This window comes from Drosophila montana, unplaced genomic scaffold (assembly GCF_035044405.1).
Source record: "Drosophila montana isolate Dmon_TW-CO22-7 unplaced genomic scaffold, ASM3504440v1 contig_779_1, whole genome shotgun sequence".
Taxonomy (NCBI): Eukaryota; Metazoa; Arthropoda; class Insecta; order Diptera; family Drosophilidae; genus Drosophila; species Drosophila montana.
Genome location: NW_026999075.1, coordinates 317,792 through 342,692, shown reverse-complemented (window position 1 = coordinate 342,692; position 24,901 = coordinate 317,792). Strand labels below are relative to the sequence as shown.

The following is a 24,901-nucleotide window of genomic DNA, read 5'->3' as shown; positions in this document are numbered from 1 at the left end:
TGCGCACACTAACAACTTAACCAGCCCACCACAAGAAATGTTAAATTAAGCTGAGACACTCACCGCTTTGCGCTTGTCCGCCTCGCTGACCGCTGAATTTGAACGATGTCGAAACAGATCCATAACTTTGGTCATCGGCGATCGCTGATTGGCATTGGCATGCGGACGCCCAGCGGTAACAGTGTGGTAATACTATAAATATATATAGGTATATATATATTAAAGGATAAGCTAATTAACAGTTAAGGATCTGCAGTTGACCCACCTGCGCGTCGCTGCCCTGATGCGGATGCGCACTGCCATCTTTGTACTTGCTCTTGGCGGAGACGGTGCCATCGGCATTGGTTATCGTTACGGCGGGATGTTGTTTATGGCCAAAATGCTGCATGGCCACTTTCATGGAGTTCATGAGGCCGCCGGCGCCACTTGCAGCTGTTATTGTTGCAGACCCTCCACTAGCTCCTCCTCCACCAGCCAGTGCTGCTGCAGCTGCTGCTGCTGTAGCGGGCGTTCCACCAGATACGGAATATGTGCTGCTGGTGGCGCTGCTATCCGCCGAGGATGGATCCAGCAAATGTTTATCCTTGTACCGCTTGGCATCCGATTTGGCGCGCGGCCTAAACACATCGAATATGGTGGGCCGGCGATTCGGGGAGGCAATACCGTGCACCGTCGATTGATTGAGCACGGGCGAATCCTCGCCGCTGCGTCGTCGCTCCAGCGAACCGGAACGCGAGCCCCCGCTGCCCACCATGCGCTCCGTGCTGCGTGAGATCTTCTCGCTGTGCCGATTCAGTTTCTCCAGTTTGGCCGTCTCGCGCTCAATGCGACGCGCCGTCTCGCGCTCCAATTTGCGGGCCTCCTTCTCGCGCCGTGACTGCTCCTTCTCCTGACGTCTGCTGGGCCAAGGGAAGAGTATAATTAATCTTTGATAGTTTCCAGTGTTGTCTCTTGGTACTTACCGCTGCTCTTTCTCCATTTTTTTGTAGGCCTTCTTGGCCGCCTTGGCATTGGGCTCCGCGGGCGCACTCGAGGGTCGGGAGCCAGGCACACGTGGCAGACCATCCTGTTCCTGAAAGCGTACATGACGTTTTTGAGTGGGATTTTTATTAGTTGGTCTGTTAATATTTGATTCTAAATCTGCTGCTTGCGGCATTGTTGCTGCCAGCGCGGCCCAAGACAAACTGAGAGCCCAGAAACCTACTGGTCTAATATAGAGAAGAAAAACCGAATAGAAAATAAAGGACACCCACAGCGTTTATCCTGCCTGTTTGTCCTGGGCGCTGCAATTATGCCGAATTGTCTACAAATACAATTTAAGCCCAACCCAAACCCCAGCAAAGAATCAACACTAGACACAATTTGCAATGACAGAAGATGACAACAAGAACAACAAGAAAAACAACAACAACAAGTAGCGCGTATCGAATGTGCTTTATTAATTGAACAATTCCTGTGGCGCACTTTAATCGAATTTAATCAATTTATTTATGAATTACGCAAAAATTGCAGCAGTTGGGGCCTGAGGTTGTGAAACTAGCTGTGGTGAGTTACCGAAGTCAGTCGGCAGGCCTCTGAACTGTCGGTTTGCGTATTAGCTATGCCAATTGTGCAAGAGAGACAGCTGTTAACAGCTGCCAAGCGAATTGCGCAGAGCGAAATAACAGTTATGTTACCAAGGGGCAGCTAAATAGCCAACCAATCAAAGTATCTTACATGCGAAAATGTAAAAATTAAAGCGGAAGCTAGAAATCTAGCTCGAAGATTAAATCTTAGAAGTTGGAAGAATAACTGTATTTAACTAGTAAGAAGTGTTATATTCGCAGTGTGCTGGTTTTTATGTAAGTATGTATTTGGATTTGGTATACAAAGCATGAAAAATACTTTATTTATGATTTAATCGTGCTCAATAATCGTAAATATCGATAAATTGACTTATCAATCTAATTCTATAATCTTAACCTGTGTATGGAATACGAAAAACAATTCAACTACAGACGTACACGGTGATATTCATCTGACTGTTGATGCTGATCAGGAATGTATATACAGAAATGGGAGTAAAATATTGAATATTCTGAAACTTTCCATAAATGCTGATATAGTCTTACAAATAGATTAACCAGTTTCTTTTATCAAGCACATATATCTTAGGGCATATAATTCTTTCTACCAAAACTTGTGTCATTAAAAAATCCCAAATAAATCACATAGTTTTGCAATGGAATGCTTTTAGTGGACACGAGACCTTAACAAATATTTGCCTTCATTTAATTACACGACCTTTCCGACAACTTTCACAAGATCTCCAAAAAAAAGCTGCTTCGCTGATCGGACCCTCAGACAGGCAAACACCTGAAATAGATTTATTTTTAGCAAACTATTCAGCGGCAATTTCACAGTCAACAGGTCAACACAATATATTTTTTGTTTGATTGTTATTTTTATTGTTGGTTTTCGACATTTTTGCACTCTGCCGGAATGCCAAGTCACGTGCCCCGGGGCCAATCGTTGTTGTTGGGCGATGAGCTAACAACAGCGCCAAATTAATAGACGGCATTAAAAGTATTCGAGTAATCGAGTATTCCGATGATTCCGTTGATTTCAATAGGCAAAGTGGGTTAAATGGGAGAGGGGCGAGATGGGTAAAAATAGCTCACAATGAAAAGGAAAAGCGAAAGGTTAATATATATGTTGATAGGAGAATACCCTTCAAAATCTATTTACTGAAATGGATTTACAAAACATGCGTACGATGGAAATGAATACACAAAGAGCTACCCTGTAACGAGAGTTGATTTACCCCAACTCCTTTCCCCATTCACAAAGTGTTTCTGAAATACTCGAATGAATTACAACAAAATGTAAGTCTTATTGAATTTATGAGAATCACATAGAAGAGTGATGTCCAAAATAGACAGTGAAAGTAATCGAATGCCATTCAATTCTAACGAAAGTAGGAATAAAGAGGGAGAAGAGAGAGAACAAGTGATAAAGATAAAGAGAAATACACAGAGATAAAACGAAAGGAAGAGATAACAAGAAAGCGGTTGATAGAGAGAGATAGTATAAACTCTAAATTTTTCTGAAGGTCGTAACGTTACCCACAGGAGAGTGGTTCGGGTGAAATTAAAAAAGCTCGATAATAGTACAAGGTATTAAAAAAAAGTATTATTATAAACATACAAATTTGGTAGGGGATTGTCTACTAAGATTTAAATCTACATTTAAAAAAAATTTGTATTATTTCCACTGACTGCACACTCTAGTCATCTCCCAGCGAATGTACAATACCCTGCAAGTGTAGAGTATACAAACAAAGACCAGAAGCTCTTCAGGCTTTTATTTGTATGCTCGGGGTTGTCAGCGTGGGAGGGGGATAAGGTTGGAGAGGTGAAGTGTTGCGCATCAGCTGTTGGACATTGTCTATCGGGTTATACAAATATTCGCAGCGAACAATACAGAAGAGAGGGAGAGAGAAAGACAAAGAGAAAGATTGGAGGCGAATGGGAGATACGTATAGATGGGTGAATGATATAGCCCTCAAGTGACTTACATGGTAGGGCAGACAAATTGTACACATGCATTGCGAGTAAGTATCTAGAATTGGGTGTGGCAAGTGCCCCATTGACGTAATTGTACACACAGCACACACAGACACACTCACACACACACACTCACACACACAACAACACACACAAGTCTGACACACCGGCCTATGTAAATAGAGGAATCTATGGTAATACAGTTTATACGCTGGTGTCTCATGCATATGTATGTGTATATATGAATATTGTGAATTGTGAACTGGCGAATGTTCAGGTTTCGTAAAATATACATAAAAAAAAAAAGTGCTCGCAGCGCCTGTTGACAAATTGTGTCATTTGTCAGTTGATAAGATGTCGCCTCTCTAAGTCAACAAACGATATCACACGATAAAAGAGAAAACAAAACCCAGACAAAACGCCAAAAATGTTATGTACATATACGCTATATTGTGTATATGTACCATATAAGTAAAAAACGTACATTATATGCATATATCAGGCACATTTTCCGTTTTACGTACTTTTGTTTACATTTTCGATGAACAACAACGCCACAATTGTTGGAGGAATGCGGGCTATAAATCATAAAAATATAGCAACGAATTTTATATACTCTTTGAGAATATCACACAAAGAAGGTTAAGCCAAGCATACATGAAATTTTATAGAACTATGACGCTAACATTTTTATTTGAATAAAGTCGTAATTCCCTTTGGTTGGGTGTAAGCTTAGTGGAAACTTTGCAATACCCCAAGTGAGTGTATAAGGTATATGTTTATGCGAAAAATGCCAGGCAAAAGCTTTGGTAAAGTGCTTGAGTTAATGCTTTGGGAAGCAGAAGCTTCTGCGCCGTGAAGATTCCAAAGAGGTCATTTCCATAAAGTGAAGATGATGGTAAAAGTTATTAAGCCTCAAGGAAAATAAGTTGAAAGCAATTTAGTTAGAAGGTCAAATGCATTAAACAAACCGAATAATTAATCGATATATAGACAGAAACTGAGAACCAATAAAAATTAATCGACTAAAAGTATCGATACAAAAGAAAATCTCAAGAATGCAAAGACCGTAACTTTTGAGTTTACATTTAAGATTAGACCTTTAATAAATTGAACAAAAATAATTCCCACATCAGTTGTTAGCAAATTAATAACAAGGTCAAATGCATGAAATGCATGAATCGAATAATTAATCGATATAAAGACAGCAACCGATAAAAATTAATCGATTAAAAGAAATCACAAGAATACAAAAAGATAAAAGTTGGTAACTTTTAAGTGTATATTTAAGATCAAAGACCTCTCAAGTGCTATAGAAAAGTTGGAGCAAATATCATTTCCTCTAAAAAATACTTTATATCTTCCGCTTTCTACGTTATTTTGCATTAGCACGATATCAACTTATGACTGTGCAAAACTTAGAGCCAATGCTTATTTTTGTATAGAAATATCGCGAGTTATGGCTGTGGAAATGACGTCAGTCGATGATGTGTGAATTGGAAGATAAAACAAAACTCCGAATTCATTTTGATGTGCGACGTTATGACGACATTTTAAGGGCATTTTTTTGAAATCCATTAGAAATTTCCTTCACTTTGTATTACATTACATGTTTATTTGATTTGTGGCACTTTTGTGTTCCTTTCTTATTCTCGGAGCTATAAGCACAAAGTTTGGCTTGTAGGCTGTTTGTTGCGTCATCACAAATAAATTATATTTCATTTTTCAATTACCTCCCGTAGGGTGATCATGTAATCACAACTTTTTCAAATCTTAACCGATTGATCGTAATGTCTATGACAATATAGTTAGACGGCCACATAAGTGCATTCCTTGCACTTTACACTTCTAAACTATGGTTGAAGAGATATTGAATTTGTTAACACAAAAATGTTTATCCCGTACTTTTAAATTATTTTAAATTAACCCAATCTAACAAGGGTCGGCCTTATAACAGAAATGACCAATTTTGTTGCACAGTGTAATATGTAAACAATAAACATAGTGTGGGGCTGAGGGAACTCGGAGCTGGGCAAGTTGCATCTTAGATAAGATAAACAAATCAATTTACACATGAATTCTGAATAATGATGTAGCAGCTAAGGATTACAGGTAAGTTAAGAGGTCTTCCATTTCCACCTTTAAGGAATTAGCTCTAAGAACTTCCGAGATATTCCATTAGAATATTTTAGCTCCCTACTTAGATCTTCCATTAGGACCCATTAGGACATTCCCACCTTTAAGAAATTATCTCTAAGAACTTCTGAGATATTCCATTAGAATATTTGTTTGCTCCCTACATAGATCTTCCATTAGGACCCAACTTACATCTTCCGAGACGGATACTGAAACTGAGCCCGAGTTGGTCAATTGACGTGATGGACTTGTCGTCGAATTGCTGCTCTCATTGCGCAGCAGTAGGCGTGGCATTGTGGAGGCGCCACCCAACGAAACGGGTCGCACTGGAGCTGCTCCGGCAGCTGCTGAAGCAGCATCAACAGCATCGCCAGCACCGGACAGTGCTGGGCCACGTCGTATCCAGATTTCGTCTAGTTCCCGTTCACTGGGCGTGCGCGGCTTATTGGCCAGGCTGCTGCTGCTGTTGGTATCACAATTGAGACTTTGGTTGTGGCTGTTGACATTGAGCGACAGGTTGCTCTGCGTGGGTGCGCGTATCTCGACCAGGGAGGAGTCGAAGAACTGCTTGGAGAGATGCGGCGCAGCGACGGGAAACCGATTGCTGCCATAGCGCTGCGAGAAGAGGCCCTGCACGGAGGAGTAGCCGCCAAAGCTGGAAGGGAAGCTGATGGTTTGTGAATTGGCGCTGGGCTTAAGCTCGCGCAGCTGTTGCGCCTCCACGCGCAGCTCGGGCGTCTCCTGGGCGCGCGACACCTTAAACTTGCCCCGGATAATGAGCGGCGGCTCCGCGGCGTGCGGCAGCAGCAGGGGTGCAAGAGTGGGTGTTGGTGGCGACGCTGGCGCTGCAACTGCAGCTGCTGGCGGCTTGGGCGCTGGGGGCGCCTTTGGCTCGCTGGACTGCAGCAGCTCCTTGAGCGCCTTGGGCAATATGGTGGCCGGTATGGGCGGCGGTGGTGGCGGCGGCGGCGGTGGCAGCGACGTATACTGCTCCTCGATGTTGCGCGTGTTGATCCTATCGATTTTGTGCATAAACTGTTGCCGCAAACGTTCCAAGTCCTTGAACTTCTCCTTGGAGGCGGCATCCTGCGGTGTGGGCGGACGCGGAGGCGCTTTGGATACGCGCTCAAAACGCGATCCCTCGCTGCCATTGGCGCCCACAGGTGGTGACTTGTCGCCGCCCTCATCCTCATCATCCTCCTCCTTGCATTGCGAGAGGCGACGTCGCTCTATGAAAGGCGGCAGCAGATATGCCGGACGCTGGTGATATATATCGTAGCGTGCATCGCTGGCTCGACTAAACTTGGAGCTCAGATTCAGTGCACCCACCTCCACATCACCATCATCGTTGTCGTCGTTCTCGTCATCGCTGCTGCTGCCGCTGCTGCTTTGGAAATCAAAGGAATTGGCGCGTGGCAGCACCGTCTGCAGCTGGAGCTCCTCCGCCATTTGTGGCGCCAACTGCTGACTGTACTGCAGTCCACCTATGCCGGCCAGCTGGCTCAAGCTGGAGGCTGAGGAGTCAGTGGCTTGCCCATTGGCGCTGGCCTCCGAATCCGATTCGTAGCCGTCGCGCACTGCCTGCTCCAGATCATCCATGGTGGACTCAAAGGCGCACTCAAAGCTATCCATTTGATTGTTCGGGCACATCAGATCCCGGCCCTCCTGCTCCCGTCCACACTCCTTACTATTCCCCTTCTCCCTGCCATCATCCTGCTTTTCCTCGTGCTCGTTCATCGATGAGGCATTGGTCTTGTCGCTCTTTGTGGCTTCGGCTGCTGCGGCTGTTGTTGTCTTTGTGATCTGCTGCTGTTTCACATTATCCTCAATGTATTCGCAGTTTGTGGCCATTTGCAATTCGCTTATTAGTTCGAATTTTCGGATGGTTCTAGCTTCCGCTTCTCTATCTTCTTCTTCTTACAGGATCTATCAGTTCGTTAAGCAATTGATGCTGCTTGAAGCGACATTGGATAAGCCGAGAATTGAATATTGTTTTTGGAATCTGTAAAAGAATTGGCATATTCGTATTCGTGTCTTGGCTGCATTGAGTTTTGTAGCCTTTAGCTTTTGTTTGTGTTGATATGAGAGAGCGCAGAAGTATAGAGAGAGAGAGAGAGAGAGAGAGACGGCGAGAGAGACGGCGCGAGAGAGAGAAGGAGACTGATTTGGGAAGAAGTAGACGCTCCTATTCTCAGATAAAATACGCTAGTAATCAACATACAAAATATCAACTTTAGATCAGATATTAACTTTTTTCCCTCGTGATTTTTAACTTACAGAAAAGACTCAGAAGCTCCTTTATTCAGCTTTGTTCCATAATTACCAAACGGTTAAGGATGAAACTGGCAATTATTTATAATCTAAGCTATTCGACAAAATATTAAATGATTATAAGAAACCTTTAATCATATATCTAACGAGAAAGCAAAAATTGTAGACATATCCTCTTTGCAGATATATGAGAATAGTGCAACTCGAAAATGCTGACTGTTGAAAATATCTTTGAAAACAGAATATTTTGCAATATAAGATCCTACTATTCCACCGATCTTTCCTAAATCAGCTATATGATATAGTGGTCCGATGTTGATACGATTTTCCGTTATATATGAGAATCACAAAGGAACTAATAAATACCGATGTTAGTCAACTTATCTTAACATAAACAAATTTTTCCGTATCAGAACCAACTTTCCGACTGATCGTCCCTATGACAGCTATATGATATAGTAGTCTGATGCTGATATCATTTTGCCCATTAGTAGGGCACATAATAAAACCTATAAATGCCATAAATACCCTCTACAAGGGCATGCAAAATCAACTAATAAGAACTTTCAACTTTGTTTTGCCCAACTACTTCCGAATTTTTTTTTATTACGCTAGAAAAACTTTAAAATTTAAAGAAAAAGCTCTTCAAAGCATACAAAATTTAAAACTTCAATTAACCCAAGCTTGTCTTACAATTCCCAAATAGTTCAAGCGCAGAATTAATGTTAAGGCATACGACAAAGCTGTCTACAACTGATTTTATAGCAACACACCCATTTAATTAAAATCTTCAGAATTTGTAATTCAAAAATAATTGGCAGCACTTAAAAGTCCACAGAGCAAGCAACGCGAACATGTTGTCAAACTTAAAGATAATTACGTGGCGACATAAATACAAAACAAAAAAAAATGTGTACAACAAAAAAAAATTGTAGCACGAGGTGAAGGTCGACAAACAGCAACGCAAAGTATTTGGAAAATACCAAATTGTGTTTCAGTTTTTGTATTTTATTTGGGATTTCTTTTTTTGCGGCCAGTTTGAACCGAGCATTTGCCACACAACCGAAACAAAAGCAGCCCATAAATAAAAAAGTAAAAAAATATTGTGCATATATTTGCGTATGGGCTGAAAGAGCAAAACAAAGCGCTAACAAAGCTAATTCAATTATTTACGCGTCGTCAAGACAAGAAAAAAACAAACGCCATAAGAAAGCAACAAAGGAAAGGAATATGAAAATGCTAACATATGGCAAACACATATTTGTATATATACATATATATATATATATATATACATGCCCCAACTCTCGATCAACCGAAAAAAAACCACCACATATATAAACAAAAAAATAAAACATTACTAAATAAACATCTGTGAGTCAGAAGTTGGAAGGAGGAAGAAACATTTTGATTATATATATTTAGAGAGCTTTTTTTTCCTTTTAAACTAAACATTTATTATAGGCAAGTACTTTTTAGCTGTGAAGCCAATTCGATGCAGAAAACATTTAGAGCTGAAGCGATAAATGCAAAACTGAGAAATATACAAAAAGAGAAATTGAAGAAGGGGAGCAGAACATGTGCTCAGTAAATATTCTGCTCGCCTTTGAGATAAAGATAATGTGGAAATTGTAACTGCTTCGGTCTTCTAGCTTTATAGGCCCGTTCTAGAAAAAGAATAGAGTATTCGCTGGGAAAAGAAATCGCCCACAAAAAATATTAATTTCACATAATTAAAAATACATTTTTCTTATACATTTTTTGTATTTTTTAACACTCAAGAAAATTATCAATTATTGAAAAATAGTAAATAACTAATGAGCTATATTAAATACATAGCACGCTTTAAGAGCTGTTTTTACTGGTAATTATAAAAAGGCTACTGGCTGATTTTATACATAAATGTTGTATACAAGGCTTTAGGAACAAACGAAAGATAGTTTAGCATAAGTATTAAAAACTTATGCTAACACGACCAGATTAAAGTTCGGCTTGTTTTGACCTCATACAAACCTAAAATAGCTTCATTCTTCAGAGCAATTCTAGGAATTTCTCTTTGACTGAATAGGAGCTGCACGACACAAAAACAAATCCTACGGATAATTCTAAGTGATTCGCGGAAAACTCGCTATTCATCGCTTACACTTAATTCTTTTATGAGCCATGGCTTTTCACCAGTTGACTGCAGTCAAATAGACAAAAGGATACAAATTCATCAACTATCTGCACAGGCCTGCAAAATAATATAGGGTCTAAGTGCTGGGGCGTTACATTTTGCATAGCTAAAAGCCAAACCGCAATTTAGCAAAATAAATGCAGGCGATCCGATCCACCCAGCAATTAATGGCAATTTAATACGTATTCCTTTCGTATATCCGCATATTGTAGTAAGGGGGACATGGTTCAACTCGAGGGGTGTTCAAGTTTGCGGTATTTTACAAAACTTTCTGCGGTCACGCGGGGCGCGGCATGAGTCAAGTCATGTCGAATAAAGTGAATAATTTAAGCATAACACTCGAACTGACAGCCGCGGCTATGCGTCAGATACTTTTCCGAAATGCCGAACGAAGCTAATTGAACTCGAACACACACTATCAAACAAATAAATACTTATAAGAGAACTGGAAACCGTAGAGCAATTTAATCTGTAACCGAAGCAGTCGGTTTATGTCTGGATTTGAGATGGGCGCAGGTCGTGAGGCAAGCAGGCACGACTTAATACCATGTATTCATATTAGGTGCAAGGAAACAGAAACAGACAAACAAACAAACAATATTACCTAAATATTGCAAAGATCGTAATCAATACGTACTTAAGCGATGTATGCATAGATATAGAAAAGAGCGATGTATGTATCGATATCAGTGTATCGGTAGAGTAAGCAAGCTGTATCGATGTTTGAATTTAAACAAAAATTATCGATACTAAGCGCTGCAAACTTTACTTAATTTTGAGCGATTGACTGAGGGGACCTTAAGAAACGACGGCGGACTTTACAATGCATTTAGCATTTATCGATATATATAGATTAAAATAATTGGCTAGATTTTTATTGCTAACAGATAAGATTGTTTCGTTCATTTTAAATAGTACGTGACAAAAACTCGATATTTAAACTCGATAAATAGTGACTAACGTTAGGGTTTATTTTACAAATTTTTAAAAGAGCATACTCTCACTATATTAAAGAAGAAGGTATATACATATATGTAAACGCTTCCAAGTAGTTTTAGCTCATCTAGTGGACAGTATTTACATGCAAGATTCGTAATAAAAAAGTATAAAAAGCTACTTTCGATCAATTAACAAATTAGCTTTCAAAAGTTTTTTCGTGCTCGTATTCTCATAGTATTGTAGCTGAAATGCACATCTCTCTAATTGCATTTCGTATATCATTCCGGGCAGCTGTTTCTGTCTTTTAATTATAAGCCATTAACAATTGCAACAGCCACCAATAATTGCTGGCAATTCGAACGTCATGTAACCGCATTCGACTAGTTGAACCAATTAATCAATGACGCGCATCTGGAGACCTGTACACAATACCCATACCCCACCCCAGAGAGCGGCTTCTGGCCAGACAAACTGGCGTCTTTCAACTGAACTCAACTGTGGTTTTCATGCTGCATTTGCATTGAAGCTAAAATGAAGCATGAAAATGCAATTAAAAACTTAAAGCTTGATAGAAATGATAAATCTTTGAGGTTTAACTTATGACTTTTTACCAAATTAAAGGGAGTTTTTTAAAAGGCAAGTCAATGGATTATTATTAATAAATCATCATTAAGTGCATGAAATTCTTTACTTCATCAACAACAACATATTTTTAATGTCAGTACTCGTATATTTGAATACTCGCATATAGGAATCCCGAACGTGTTCTCTGACCTTTGTCAAGCTTCCTTAAGTTCCTACGCAATTCGTATTGCAAACTATTTAAGCTCAATTTCAAAGTCTATGCATAATTGAAAATATGCCAAACTTTGCATACATATTGAGAAACATTGAAATGCCGACAATATGTAATTGCAGTCACGTAATTAAAATAATTCTCGAATCGAGAAGAGCACAAAAAACTCAAGTTTAAGTAAATAAATAATTAAAAATAAAATGGCATTCAAACAGTTTCTACAATTTCATTTGGAGAACATTAAATAATAAAACAAATAAATGTTCTATAATATAGAGCTAGGCGAAAGATGACACTCGATTTGATAAATGATATATTAATTTGAATGCAATGTAAATAAAATCATTAATTGCAAATTCGTGTAAAGAATACAAGTGCTGCTGACTTTAAATCCATGAGATACTTATGAGTGGGTTCCTCTTAATGATGTAAGACTTTGCTGTTGAAGGCTTTTGCAATTGCGGAGAATTGAACAGCACGTGAGTGTCTGTTTGAATAGTTCAAAGCGAATGAATGATTCACTTAAATTAATACCAAAAGTCACCAGAGATTGTGGCGAGTATAGAAAATAATCAATTAATGGCTGTCACACGACATGCGCCAAACGAATAAAAACTCAGCCAATCAATTACAAATGCTGACCAGGGCGGGGCAGTATCACAAAGAAAAGTGGACTTCGAATTGAGCGTCTTTTTTTTTTGCGTTTATCTCTGTGCTAACAGCTTCAACAAAGAAGCTGGTTTTGTAAAGTTTTAAATTAATATAGAAATTAGCAGAGCAATGCAGAAATTAGTGGGCGCGGATCTTGACAATTCGCTAGATGCTCGTTAATTGAACATAAAAGTACCGACACTTGACAAGCAAGAGTGAGGGGCGAGGGGATGGCGTAGTCAATGTTATAGAGCCGCAGATTGCAGTTGGAGCAAATACACCCACACATAATTAACATGCATTTAAGTTAGAAAAGTGTGAGATCAGCATTCGCCAAGGTAATGCAGTTTAGTTTAGCTAAGAATTAAAACCCAACAAGCAAGAGTTCTCTAGTCGGGATTGAACGACTAGCGGATGCCCTAAACATTCTTCTCCCAACATCAAATTCAGCTGGCAATATGCGTTCGATTGCTTTAGCATTAGAACAAAATGTTAGTCCTCCGAGTCTAATGGAGTCTAATTTGGCGGGTCCAGCTCTTAAGCCCTCAGATATTAGCTCAAAAAACATAATTTTGATATCGATTTTTATCGATTGTTTGGAAACGGGGCAAGTTATTGATTATCGAAAACAAGCTTGTACTGCGCGTGCACTAGGCGGACCTAAGTTCAAAGTTTCAAGTCTCTAGCTCCTGTAGGTTCTGAGATCGACGTGTTTAAACATACGAACAGATGGATGGACAGAGTATTGATGCCGACCAAGAATATATGTATATATTATATGGGGTCGGAGATCCTTCCTTCTGCCCTTTACATACATTTGTACAAAACCATTATACCCTTTTCACCCTGTTTCATCGATGGGTTCAGTATGTGCAGATTTGATGAAAGAGATTGTAAATCAATAAATAAAATAATAAAATTTGCGGTTACAAATGTCTTCAGCGGCATGCACTCAACATATTTATAAATTCTTTGGGGAAGAAAAATTTAAAGTTTCATAAGAAAGTGCGGCAAGTTTTAAGAGCCTCAACTAAGGAATTCTTATTAAAAATATTATAAAAAGAAAATATTTCTATGCAGGCATTTGTCATAGGCACTGCAAAAGCTTTGCCACAAGAAAAACATTTGTAAGTTGAAATGAAATTTCTAACGCAATCTTCTGATGGCGTATTAAACCGTTTGCTTGTAAACAAATTATTTTTTGTACATCTGTGCCCATGTAAAATAAATAAATGCAATGCAGTTGGTTTTGTTTTTTAATGTGCGGGCAGTATTTAAAATGCCAGAGGCTGTTACTCAGTTTACTGCCGCTACCGAGTCGAGCTGAGCTCAATAATCGACAGTAAATAATCGTTTGCTCAGCAGAAAAGCGCGAGGCAATTTAGAGGTTGGATCTGGGTCTGGGTCTGAGAGCGAGAGTTGCCATTAACTTTGGCTGTGTTGTCAAGCGCATTTGCGTTTATTTAGATTTTGTGTTTTTTTGTTTCCTTTTATTTTGTATTTTATTTTTGTCTCTCAACTCGTTTTTCTGTGTCACTTTATAAGTTTTGCCTCCCTCTCGCTTCGCTCCTCAATTTCTCGCTTAACTTGGAACAGCGTCAGCGTCACGTGTTTGGGTTTTGCCATTGTTTGAGTTTAATTTTGGTTTTTTTTTTTTGTTGTTTTCATGTGTTATGCAGTTTCGAATTCTGTTTATGTCGTCGAGCGACAATTAAACGACAATCAACCCACACCCCTCCCCAGGTTACGCCCAGACATGGCCAACAAATCTATGACGATATAACATGTACTTACTATATGTATGTAGAGAGAGTCTAGAAGCGATTATGTTGCATAACAGCTTGCACTATACGTTCAACTGAGTCGAGCTCTAAAAATCATTTCACCTATAGCCGCAAAAGGGCGAGAATTAAAAGAGAGGCAACGGTACCAAGTGAGATTAGGTTGTGCTAACTCGACAAATTGAGGTTAGAGTGAGGGGCATTTAAATAAAAGAAGCATAAGCACAAATATGGTATTTTGAGTATCTCACAAGTGCCTAGAATTATTATTTGCAGTTTATGCTAGCATTTTCCTACCCTAACAAAAACCTCACATTTACAGTTCTTAGCAAGTTGGCAGCACTTTCCTTATCTAACAAACAGCTCTCATATACAGTTCTTAGCAGGTTGGCAGCACTTCCCATGAGAGGAGAATTAGGTTGATCTTTTACTTAAATCAACTATTAGATAACTAGACAGTTAAGTTTATCAAAAGAAACTGAAAAGCGTAGTTTGACAAAGATGCCAATAGTTAGGCATAGCCTATTCCTGTGGCATAGCTGGCCGGACGGGCAAATGAAACACCTCAATCGGTCGGTGATGCTATTAACTATTTTAACTAGGCTTTTTGCATTTAATTCTCGTCTTGTCGACCAATTATAAATAAATATATTACAGTAAAATATTAGTTCTGGTAGAGTTGAGTTCATCAGAAGAAATATTAAAATATTTGTACATTAATCGTCGCATTCATCGGGCTAGCAGCCCGAAAATATGATATTAAGAGAATAACTTCTACCTAGGCTAATTATATTAATATATCTACAAAAAGCAAAACGTCTAAATTAATCAAATTAAAAGCAGCCCCAAAGGGCTTTCCATTCATATTATGTGTACATGTAAGTATTAATAATGATTATGCATGTATACAAGCGGTTATTTCCTGGCCTCGTTTTTTACTTCAATTTTTTTATATAAGTTCTTTTTTTATATAAATTCTTTAACCATAGAGTATTAATAATAATCCTTATTTTTCAAAAGGACCTTATCTTATCGATTAGCCCTTTCCAATTGTCTAAGAACATTTTGGTAATATTTCTTTAATGGCAATGGAAATTGCAATTGAAATTGCCCTTAAATGCTCTCAGTAAAAAACGAATGTCAAAGAAGGTTTGCAATTGTCATATGAGGCCATATAACCTTAAAATATTTACGGCTGTTTAACTCAGCTGCGATTGCCGGCAATTACGAAAAGAGCCACTCAGTCCGCTTAAAATTCAAGATACCTTGTATATTTGTTGGGTCAAGAGAAAGCGTGTAATAATTATGGAATATTTGCCAGGTGTCACATAGGTCATTCCAATTGCCATAACTTGCCCCATCAAATGTGAAAAGTTTTTTTTTTCTTCTATACCCTGAACCTCTTTTAAAATGGCTAAATGTGGTATAATGTTTTGAGCAAATGTATACCAGGCAGAAGAAAACATCTCCGACACCATAAAGAATATATTCTGGATCACGACGACAAACTGAATCGATCTAGGCATGTCCTTCTGTTCCTCTGTGAGGCATTTGGAAGACAAATATCAATTTAAAATTGTAATTTTAGTAGCTTTTAAGTTTATGTCGATATCTTAACCATTTCCTTAACATCAATAACAGAAAATGGAGACCAGAACAGATATACACCAATTTGGTATGTAGGTTTGCTTTTAATAAAATACACAGATTTGGAATAATTCACTTTAGGATACCCACATCCATTTCGAACACCGCCTTCTGTGTATGTACGTATCGAAGGAAGACAGAATGTGTATAAATTCAGCTCGGCGCTGGATGCAGGGTAACTCCTAGTCGGGCAGTCCCGAATAGAGCACCCTTATTTGTTTTAGTTTGTTTTACCTTGCCCCTGCACAGAGTCTAAAAGTCGTGCGACTTTCGCGCAGTGAGGCATAAAAGTTGCCCAACAAACAACTTATAAACATATAGCCTATATTCGCATTCGATGTATGTAACAATAACAGCGAGCGTTACGCACGAATGGGCCTCGATTATAGTCCCCTAGCTGCCACTTTTGGCCCGTGGCTATCGTTATCGATATCATTATTGTTAGCCGGCGATACCGAAATTGCAAGTTGTATCCATAAAAGTCGACAAGACTTTATGGATACCAGTTTTTATGCGATGCGCAGTTCATTCAACTGGTTTTTTGCGCTAGGCCATTTGCTAATATCTATTGGTCGTCTTTTTTTTTTATCTTTTAATAATTAGAAAGGTTAGATTTTATTAGTTATTGAGACTGTTGAACCAGTTGAGCGAGAGTTGACATATAGCCCACAGAATACGTAGAGTATTACTGATTCCGGGGGTTGGCGCCATGTAATAAGAAATCTATTGTTGCAATTAAAATGTTGTAATTATAAGACTAACAGGTGCCCTGTTCATAAAGTATTCACAGTATAACGATTCATGATGCGATACATATATATATATATATTACTATATGTACATATATGATATGGTACATATATTATGAAATAGGATGGTGTATTATGGCATGGAACTTGATCGTACAGATATTGGGCTTTGGTTAGTTATGGTTTGGTATACAATTTTTGTTTTTATAGAACAGCATGGAATGGCAAGTTCTAAGATAAAATAAATATATGGGAATATACAGTATAGTGCAGAATAGTATAGAATGAGAATAAATATATGTATATATAAGTATCGATATCACAGAATACCTTATTTTATTTATAATTATAACAAAAGCCAATACTCAAATACAATAGCACAGGTTTACCTTATACATTTTTTTAATTCTCAAAAACTCTCAAAACAATTTTTTAGCTTACAACCAAGGAATATTGTGTTCGCTTGAACAGAGGATTCGGGAACGGGAGGGCATAGCAAATGCCGCTTGGATAAAATCTCACGAATCTTAAGAAATGTTTACAAAATGCACTATCATAGCAACATTCAGTGAGAATTATTATTGATTTTCCACTTAATACAATCCGATTATTGTAGACTAAATTAGTCGGCCAGGCAGGGGCAACGGGGAGATGCCGGACGCAGCTTGCAATATTCTCACATATGCCTTATATGATAACTATTTTATTCTCCGATTGTTTTTGCAGCACCAAAGCATATAAATATAATTGAATAGGCGGCTTGGGGGAGGCAGTTTTATAGCGACATTAGCCATATGCGTTGAGAGCGAAATTCGCACGTAAGCCTTTTAGAAACAGACTTCAGACCTCAGAACTCAGCCGAACGTTGGGCGATTCAAATCAGTTTTTTTAGTTTTCAGTAGTGCGGCAACTGTGAACGGGTAGCATCGCAATATTAAACACTTGGCCAGACATTAATAAGCAAAAATCTTGTTTAAACTAGTCAACAAGATGTTGGTCCATCGCATGAAATTGCTAACAGCATCCGCTTGCATTCTTCTGTTTGCCATTATATTCGGCTGGGTACTATTTCCCCAGATCTTAAAATTTATGATATCGAAGGTGTGCGAGTGTATATAAAAATATCTATGTATGTATAGGGCTTCAGAATTATCCATTTACAGCAAGTCACGCTTAAGCCGGGCACTGATATACGTGATCTTTGGTCGGCCACGCCCTTTCCGTTGCATTTCTATATCTACATATTCAATGTGACCAATCCCGACGAGGTAGCCGAGGGCGGCAAGCCGCATGTGCAAGAGATCGGACCATTTGTCTTCGAGTGCGTAATATGTGTAAAAAAATATATCTGTCTGAAGTGTTATCTTAAAAGTCTATTTTGTGATCATAGCGAGTGGAAGGACAAATATGATTTGGTCGATGATGTCGTTGAGGATACGGTATCCTACAATATGCGAAACACTTTCATATTCAACGAGAAGGCCTCAAGCCCGCTGACGGGCGAGGAAATTGTCACCTTGCCACATCCATTGTTACAGGTATGAAGAGTGGAGTGTCAAAAGGAAATACAATAAATTGAGTGTAGAAAAGAAAAAGGTTTATGCTGAAAAATCAGACTTCTGACTTAACTTCCAAGTACATTCAGGAATGTTTGGCATATTTATATTTCTCCTAAATGTTTTGGTACTTCTCTAAATTTTTATGAGCATTGTTTGTATTTGTTTAATAATTCAAATCGAATTGGAAGCGAGCTACCTAAGAGAGTGGGGAAATTAAGACTGGGGAATAAGTAGAAATTAAAGAATTTTCGACACTCACTTTTCTTTTAATAATATTTCGTGTTTTAATTTGCCTGTTTTTTGTATTTTTTTATTGTTATTTAAAAATTGATATGCTTGACTTTTCTACATAACATTTAATAATAGTATTATAAATTTTCTCGATTTATTGAGATCTTAGATGTATCTAATTTTCGTAGAACCCTTAATGAATACTAATTGAGAAAATAAAAAATGAACTTGTGCTTAAAACAGTTTCTATAGCTAAAATACAAATTCAATGACAATAGAGCTACCTGAAAAGCACTTAAAAAGACCCTGTAATCTATTGTTAGACTAGCCTTGTAAATTATGCAAATCACTTAACTTAAATTCCCAACGAGTAGAAATTAACCTATCGCTGTACAAAAATCAAATTAGACAGCAGTTTGCAAAACAACAAAAAAAAAAAAAAATTTACCTAATCACCCGTCCCAGTGCGAGCCTATGTATATGTCTTTATGAATGACTACGTCTCAGCGTATCGGTTTCCCCCAGTCGAGAGTCGGGTTTGCCTTTGCAAAAAGTAAATGAGCTGCAATTAGCTGGGTATTTATCAAGGTGGCCGTAGAACCCCCTGCTCAGGTCCGTGAGCGAGCGAATCTACATTTCTTCAACATTTTACTGCTATCGCATCTATTTTCGACAGTCCATTGGAATAACCGTGCAACGTGAGCGTGCGGCTATGATGGAGATGGTTGCCAAGGCGCTGGCAATTGTCTTTCCGGACGCAAAGCCATTTATCACAGCCAAGTTTATGGATCTATTTTTCCGTGGCATCGATGTCGACTGCTCCTCGGATGAATTCGCTGCCAAGGCGCTGTGCACGGTCTTCTACACGGGCGAGGTGAAGCAGGCCAAACAGGTCAACCAGACACATTTTCTGTTCTCGTTTCTGGGTCAGGTAAGCAGTGCCCGACCAAAATGATTGTATGCGAAGTTAAATGGCCAATCAAATATTCTACTATATAATATTATAATATATTACTTCAAAACCTTTGCGGTCTCTTCAGGCCAATCACTCGGACGCCGGCCGCTTTACAGTCTGTCGCGGCGTCAAGAACAACAAAAAACTGGGCAAGGTCGTTAAATTTGCCGATGAACCAGAGATGGACATGTGGCCGGGAGATGAGTGCAACCGTTTTGTGGGTACCGATTCCACGGTTTTTGCGCCGGGCATGAAACAAGAAGCGGGCTTGTGGGCCTTCACGCCAGACATTTGCCGCTCATTGGGCGCTCTCTACCAGCGCAAGACTACATATCATGGCATGCCTGCACTTAGATATACCCTGGATCTGGGCGATGTGCGTCTGGATGAGAAGCTGCACTGTTTCTGCGATGATCCCGAGAATTTGGAGACTTGTCCGCCCAAGGGCACTATGAATCTAGCGCCTTGTGTGGGCGCTCCTTTGATGGCCTCCATGCCGCATTTTTATAATGCAGATCCCAAGCTGATGCAGGATGTGGATGGTCTGCATCCAAATGAGAAGGAGCACGCCGTTTTTATAGACTTTGAGCTGGTATATTGGACAGTTAAGAAAGGCTAGCAAACAGTTTTAATTCGATCACACTTTCAATAGATGTCAGGCACACCCTTTCAGGCGGCTAAGCGGCTACAATTCAATCTGGATGTGGAGCCTGTGCAGGGCATTGAGCCTTTGCGGCATCTCCGGAAGCTCATAATGCCCATGTTCTGGGTGGAGGAGGGCGTGCAGCTGAACAAAACCTACACCAATATGGTTAAATACACGTTGTTTCTGTGAGTAACTAGCAGTTTCGATTGACAATCAATTTTGACAGTGGTTTTTTTTCTCTGATCCAAACAGTGGTCTTAAGTTTAATTCCGGCCTGCGCTGGACCCTAATCACCCTGTCCCTAGTCGGTTTCATGTCTGCTGGCTATTTGTTCTATCAGAAATCAGACAGTCTGGACATAAGCGTGCCACCCAATATAATCAAGGAGTCAAATAAGGTAGCTAATGCGCCAAAGGCTGATAAACAACAGCAGCCCAAAGCATTAACAACTGATCACCTACCCGGCGTAAATCTGTCCAATCCGAAAGTGGAGCACAGGGACCGATACTAACCGACTTGCGTCATCATTCTAGTTGTTGTTGTTGTTGTATTTTGTAGTTGAAAGCACCTGTAGTCCAATAAGCACGCGCTAATAAATGAGGCAAAGCCCAATCAGCTGTTCAGCCGAGTCGCCAAACTGGTTTAGGCCTAGTTCGCTGCACTTGACAAGCGTCTCCAATGATTGCCAACGATCGCTGATCACTAAAGCCCAGACGAGAGATGAATGACAACAGTTTTGCGCACTCATGACACCAATAATGTGCAACGATCGATCGCTGATCGAATGGCCAGTAACTGTACCAGTAAGATCCATTCGCAAAATTGAAACTCTTTAGAAGAGAAACGATTGGAGTGGGCCATAATAATAATGGCTAGCACAACCATCCATGCGATCTGATTGCTTTGTAGATATATTACGAAGATCACAAGATCTTTAAGAAGCAACTTTCATTATACACGCACCTGATGTGAAATTGATGTTCATCTGACTTTGGGAGAAATAACTATGATCGGTTGGCTGATGCTGAGACGGAAGTGAGTCTATCCCCAGAACAAGCAGATATAAATTGTTGACCAACGATCAATCGATCGACAATCATTCGAAGCAACTAATTTTAGTATCTATTTAAATCCATTGACAGGCTTTCAGAGTGTGCTCAGTTATGATCAGCTATCTGATTAAAAAACTTGCATGATCCTTTAGCTTACACTTAACTGATTTGGGGCGAAGTGCCTTTATAGTTTATAAATTAAGAAAAATGTGTGAAATTAAATAAGCGTTTATTGGCCAGCTCATTTCTACAGTCAAAGCTATGTTAAACTATCGAAGTCATCTTCAAACCACACCAGCTCCTCCGCTTGTGCCAGCTCAACACCGGGACATTGCATAGAGTACGCTCCAGTATTTCCAATTGCTTCATTGTCGAATATGGTTATTTGCTTGGGCAATGTTGTGTCACCCACAAATATATCCAATTGTGCACATATCGAATCTGTGTCATCTATATAGTGACTATTGAGCTGACCAAAGTCTTCTTTAATATATATCTCCCGCTGCTGATTATGCCAAATGTCCAGGACCTTAAGCTCTGGCAGCTGCGTCAACATTTGATCGGGCCAATTTGTGAAATTGGCATAGGAAATGCTCAGGCGTTTCAGTTGCTGTGCGGGCCAGGGATTGGGCATGGCGGGCAGCTGGTCCAGGCCCGTCAAATCCAAATCCAAGAGACTGCTGGCATTACGCAAAAAGTCTAAGCTTTGCAATTGGGAATTGCTGAGCAGCAGCTGCTCCAACAGTTCCGGTTGATCAAGTTGAAGGCTTTGCAATGGACAGTTGTCAGCCTGAAGCTCACGTATGTGGCCTGTTAAATGCAGCCGATACAATTGTGGATTGTCCGAGATTATGAGACGCTGCACATATGGAAAGGCATTGGCTGCAATTTGCTTTAATCTATTGCCACGCGCTGAAAATTGCTGCAGCTGAACCTGATCGGCACATAAACCGCCGGGCAGTTCGGATAGCTGATTGTAGTCCAGATTGAGTTGTTGCAGTTGTGACAGTTGACTTAAAATACCAGCTGGCAGTTTTTGCAAGCGATTGCCTTGCAGCCAGACTTGCCTGAGTTTGTACAGGCCAGCGAAGGCTTTGGCCGGCAAATCTGCTAATTGATTATCAGCCAAATTCAATTCCTCCAGTTCTGTGGCCAGCGCAAAGGTTGCTGCTTCAAGATTGGATATTAAGTTGCTGGACAGCTGCAAAACCTTGAGCTTGGCAGCACCCTCAAAGCACTGGGCTGCCACATGTTGCACTTGACAGCCCTGCACATCCAAATGTTCCAGCTTGTCGAGTGTTTGAAACACATTCAAAGGCAGTTGATTTAAATGGGAATTACGCAACGCCAAGGTCGTATAGTTATCTAGTTTCTTTTTGATGTCTTTTGTAAAATATGCGACTTCCGAGTCGAGTGGATAGTTCAGCTCCTCACACAGATACCCATTACATTTGATGCTAATCACTGCGACTTGCTTGGGGCTCGCAACACAGCTGTTGAACAGCATCCACAACAGACAGAGATAGGACAGTGTTGACATCTCCACGCTAGACTTAAGTTTCCGCAACTGAAATGTGTCAATGCTTAGATCAGCCTTTTTAAAGGCCCCTCAAAAAAACGAGACAATCGGCATTTTATCAAAGCTAAAACGTAGCCTAGCCAAAAACAGGTATGGGAACAGCCAAAAAGTGAGCATTAGCACTTTATTATTTAGATTGTTAAGAATAGAATTAAAATATTAAATTTAAAATAATTGGATCAATAAATTATCGATATTAATGATTCATGCGGAAACAAAAATGATTATTGTAAAAACATATTGATATATATGTAAGCATATATAAAGAATTTACTTATATATTTAATAGAGAGTGATTAAGCAGGACTATCGTTAAGAAGCGTACATACATAAATGAAAGGTTTTTGCCAAAAAACTATCGATACATCACTGGATAATATCGATAATACTGTTATCGATAGCTTTTTATCTAGCTTGCTATCACTACCCAGTTGGACTCATCAATGTTTCTTTAACATTTAATGATAAATTCAATCATGGGTCTAGAGGAAGCTTTCAGTTGAGACATAGATAGTTTCTTGGCAGATAATTTGTAATTTTTGTGATAAGCACCAGACCAGCGGGGGCCATAACTTGTCTTGGTTCAGAGCCAGCTCGTTAAACAATAAATTTAAATACAAATATATAAAGTGTGTCCAAGTTTCGTTCAAGCTTAATTTGGACTTGATTTTATGTTTACCTTTACCGGTCACTTTATGTCACATGTTGGAAAAAAAAAATACCGCCCGCCTGTTTGTGGAATAGCTAATAAAATGTTTATGAATGCGCACAATGAATATTCGCGACGTTCAGTTCTACACAATAATAATTTTGGACCCAGTTCGCCGATAAGCACGTTCTGAGAGCCAAGTTCTCGCAACATGCATACACAATATGACATTGTGTTGTGGTGCTTTAGTTTATGGCATCTGGCATATCAGCTGTTAGATATGAGCCTACCATGAAGCGGAGGGTGGGGTCTTTCGCGCTGTCATACGTCATGCTATGTAGGCCAAGTTCAGCGGTCAACACGGATACTCTTCTGATAAGCTCTAGACATGGGGATTATGTGAAGGAACTGTCCCATTGTAAGTCGACCCGATTGTGGTTGCAATTTAAATGGGCTTGTTTTCAATTGATAGCGCGAGAATATTAAAGATTAAAACAACTATTGCCAGAAACATGTATGTGCGGCGTGTTTCTCTGTAACTGTAGTTTTATCTTTGTTTAAGGAATCAGCGTTTATATGTAGGTTATCGATACTAAATGGTGGTTTATTCGCTAGCTATCAATACTTATTAAATACTGAAATATGTACGTTGTTTATTAATTATTAACATTCAAAAACTGTTTTTTAATGTTTTTACTTTTATCGATACTTTTGTTTGGAGCAATGTTAGGCAACTATCGCAATGTTAATAAATACTTTAAAGTGACTTCAAAAATAAATGAATTTTGGCAATGGCTTTATCTTATTAACAAACAAATATTGATCGTTTATGCCCAATAAGTACTTATAATGCTATTTTATTTTAAAACTTTCCGCAATTAACATCCCTCATGTCTCCGAGCTACGTCAGTTTCGAAATTCGATTTTGTCACATATTTTTGCACATGATCGTCAACTAAGTGACGGGGCCAATAAAATAATGTCTCCATATATGAAGGCGCCATAAAACGTCACAAGCATTTATTGGGCTTGAAGAGAGGACTGACTGACTGATTTGTTTGTTTGTTTGTCAGACGCCTTTAAATGCTATATTATATATATAAATGAATACGCTTTTGCGTGGACAGCAAAACTATTGAAGAAAATTTGATTTAAATTAAACGCAACAAACAAATTTTCGCCAGACAGACTCGCACAACAAAGAAAAGGGGGCCTTATGCTGGATTGTTGTGCTGGTATGCAAAGTAATTGGAGGCAAATTGAATTGAAATTGAATGTCGACGGCGACAAAAAAAAAATAAAAGTAAAAATTTGTATCGCTAAACGAAGTCATGCCATTCCAATTGACAGACATCACACGAGGACAAAATGCTATAACTATCTTTATCTTATCTAGATGTGCATGCATACACATTTATCTACAAGCATAAATATGCGTATCTGTGAGCATAAAGAAGAAGAATTTCAAACAGTAATTGACAATAAATAGATCGATCGATAATTACACTTTGAGTTAAGCAAACACTTGGCTTGTATATA

General features: G+C 39.2%; 4 protein-coding genes across 9 annotated transcripts in view; 1 reads left to right on the top strand and 3 right to left on the bottom strand.

Annotated features, from left to right (window-relative positions):
• Nucleotides 1-24,901, bottom strand: part of LOC135439925 (fructose-bisphosphate aldolase) — a 187,327-nt gene that overhangs the window by 17,534 nt on the left and 144,892 nt on the right. Inside the window, exon 5 of one of the 3 annotated variants that reach the window (XM_064698803.1) lies at nt 1,138-1,150. The exons of the other annotated variants lie outside the window; for them this stretch is intronic. The gene's annotated coding sequence lies outside the window, so the exon portion shown is untranslated. Of the gene's footprint in view, nt 1-1,137; nt 1,151-24,901 lie in introns of those variants that run through there. 3 annotated transcript variants of the gene reach the window in all.
• The window catches only part of SNF4Agamma (SNF4/AMP-activated protein kinase gamma subunit), a 78,191-nt gene that overhangs the window by 41,448 nt on the left and 11,842 nt on the right, over nt 1-24,901 (bottom strand). The window contains exons 2-5 of one of the 4 annotated variants that reach the window (XM_064698785.1): nt 5,874-7,683; nt 963-1,072; nt 266-899; nt 64-192 (exon numbers count right to left, since the gene is read on the bottom strand). In XM_064698785.1, the coding sequence (XP_064554855.1) occupies nt 64-192; nt 266-899; nt 963-1,072; nt 5,874-7,532 (2,532 nt within the window). In that variant the 5' untranslated portion in view covers nt 7,533-7,683. The remainder of the gene's footprint in view (nt 1-63; nt 193-265; nt 900-962; nt 1,073-5,873; nt 7,684-24,901) is intronic. The other 3 variants (XM_064698787.1, XM_064698788.1, XM_064698789.1) reach the window with 3 other exon arrangements.
• On the top strand, nt 17,565-20,694 carry Snmp1 (Sensory neuron membrane protein 1). The gene is made up of 8 exons (XM_064698646.1): nt 17,565-17,611; nt 17,674-17,792; nt 17,855-18,012; nt 18,082-18,229; nt 19,158-19,412; nt 19,522-20,028; nt 20,089-20,267; nt 20,335-20,694. Exons 2-8 carry the CDS (start codon nt 17,682-17,684, stop codon nt 20,591-20,593), a joined length of 1,617 nt encoding a protein of 538 aa, XP_064554716.1. The 5' UTR covers nt 17,565-17,611; nt 17,674-17,681; the 3' UTR covers nt 20,594-20,694.
• On the bottom strand, nt 21,347-22,781 carry LOC135439821 (leucine-rich repeat-containing protein 15). The gene has a single exon (XM_064698647.1). The coding sequence runs from the start codon at nt 22,672-22,674 to the stop codon at nt 21,394-21,396; it is 1,281 nt and encodes a 426-aa protein (XP_064554717.1). The 5' UTR covers nt 22,675-22,781; the 3' UTR covers nt 21,347-21,393.

Coding starts and splice junctions, on each gene's coding strand:
- Snmp1 (XM_064698646.1), top strand. CDS start 17,682: ATGTTGGTCCATCGCATGAAATTGCTAACAGCATCCGCTTGCATTCTT. Junction 19,413..19,521: donor TGTTCTCGTTTCTGGGTCAG/GTAAGCAGTGCC, acceptor CGGTCTCTTCAG/GCCAATCACTCGGACGCCGG. Junction 20,268..20,334: donor GTTAAATACACGTTGTTTCT/GTGAGTAACTAG, acceptor TGATCCAAACAG/TGGTCTTAAGTTTAATTCCG.
- LOC135439821 (XM_064698647.1), bottom strand. CDS start 22,674: ATGTCAACACTGTCCTATCTCTGTCTGTTGTGGATGCTGTTCAACAGC.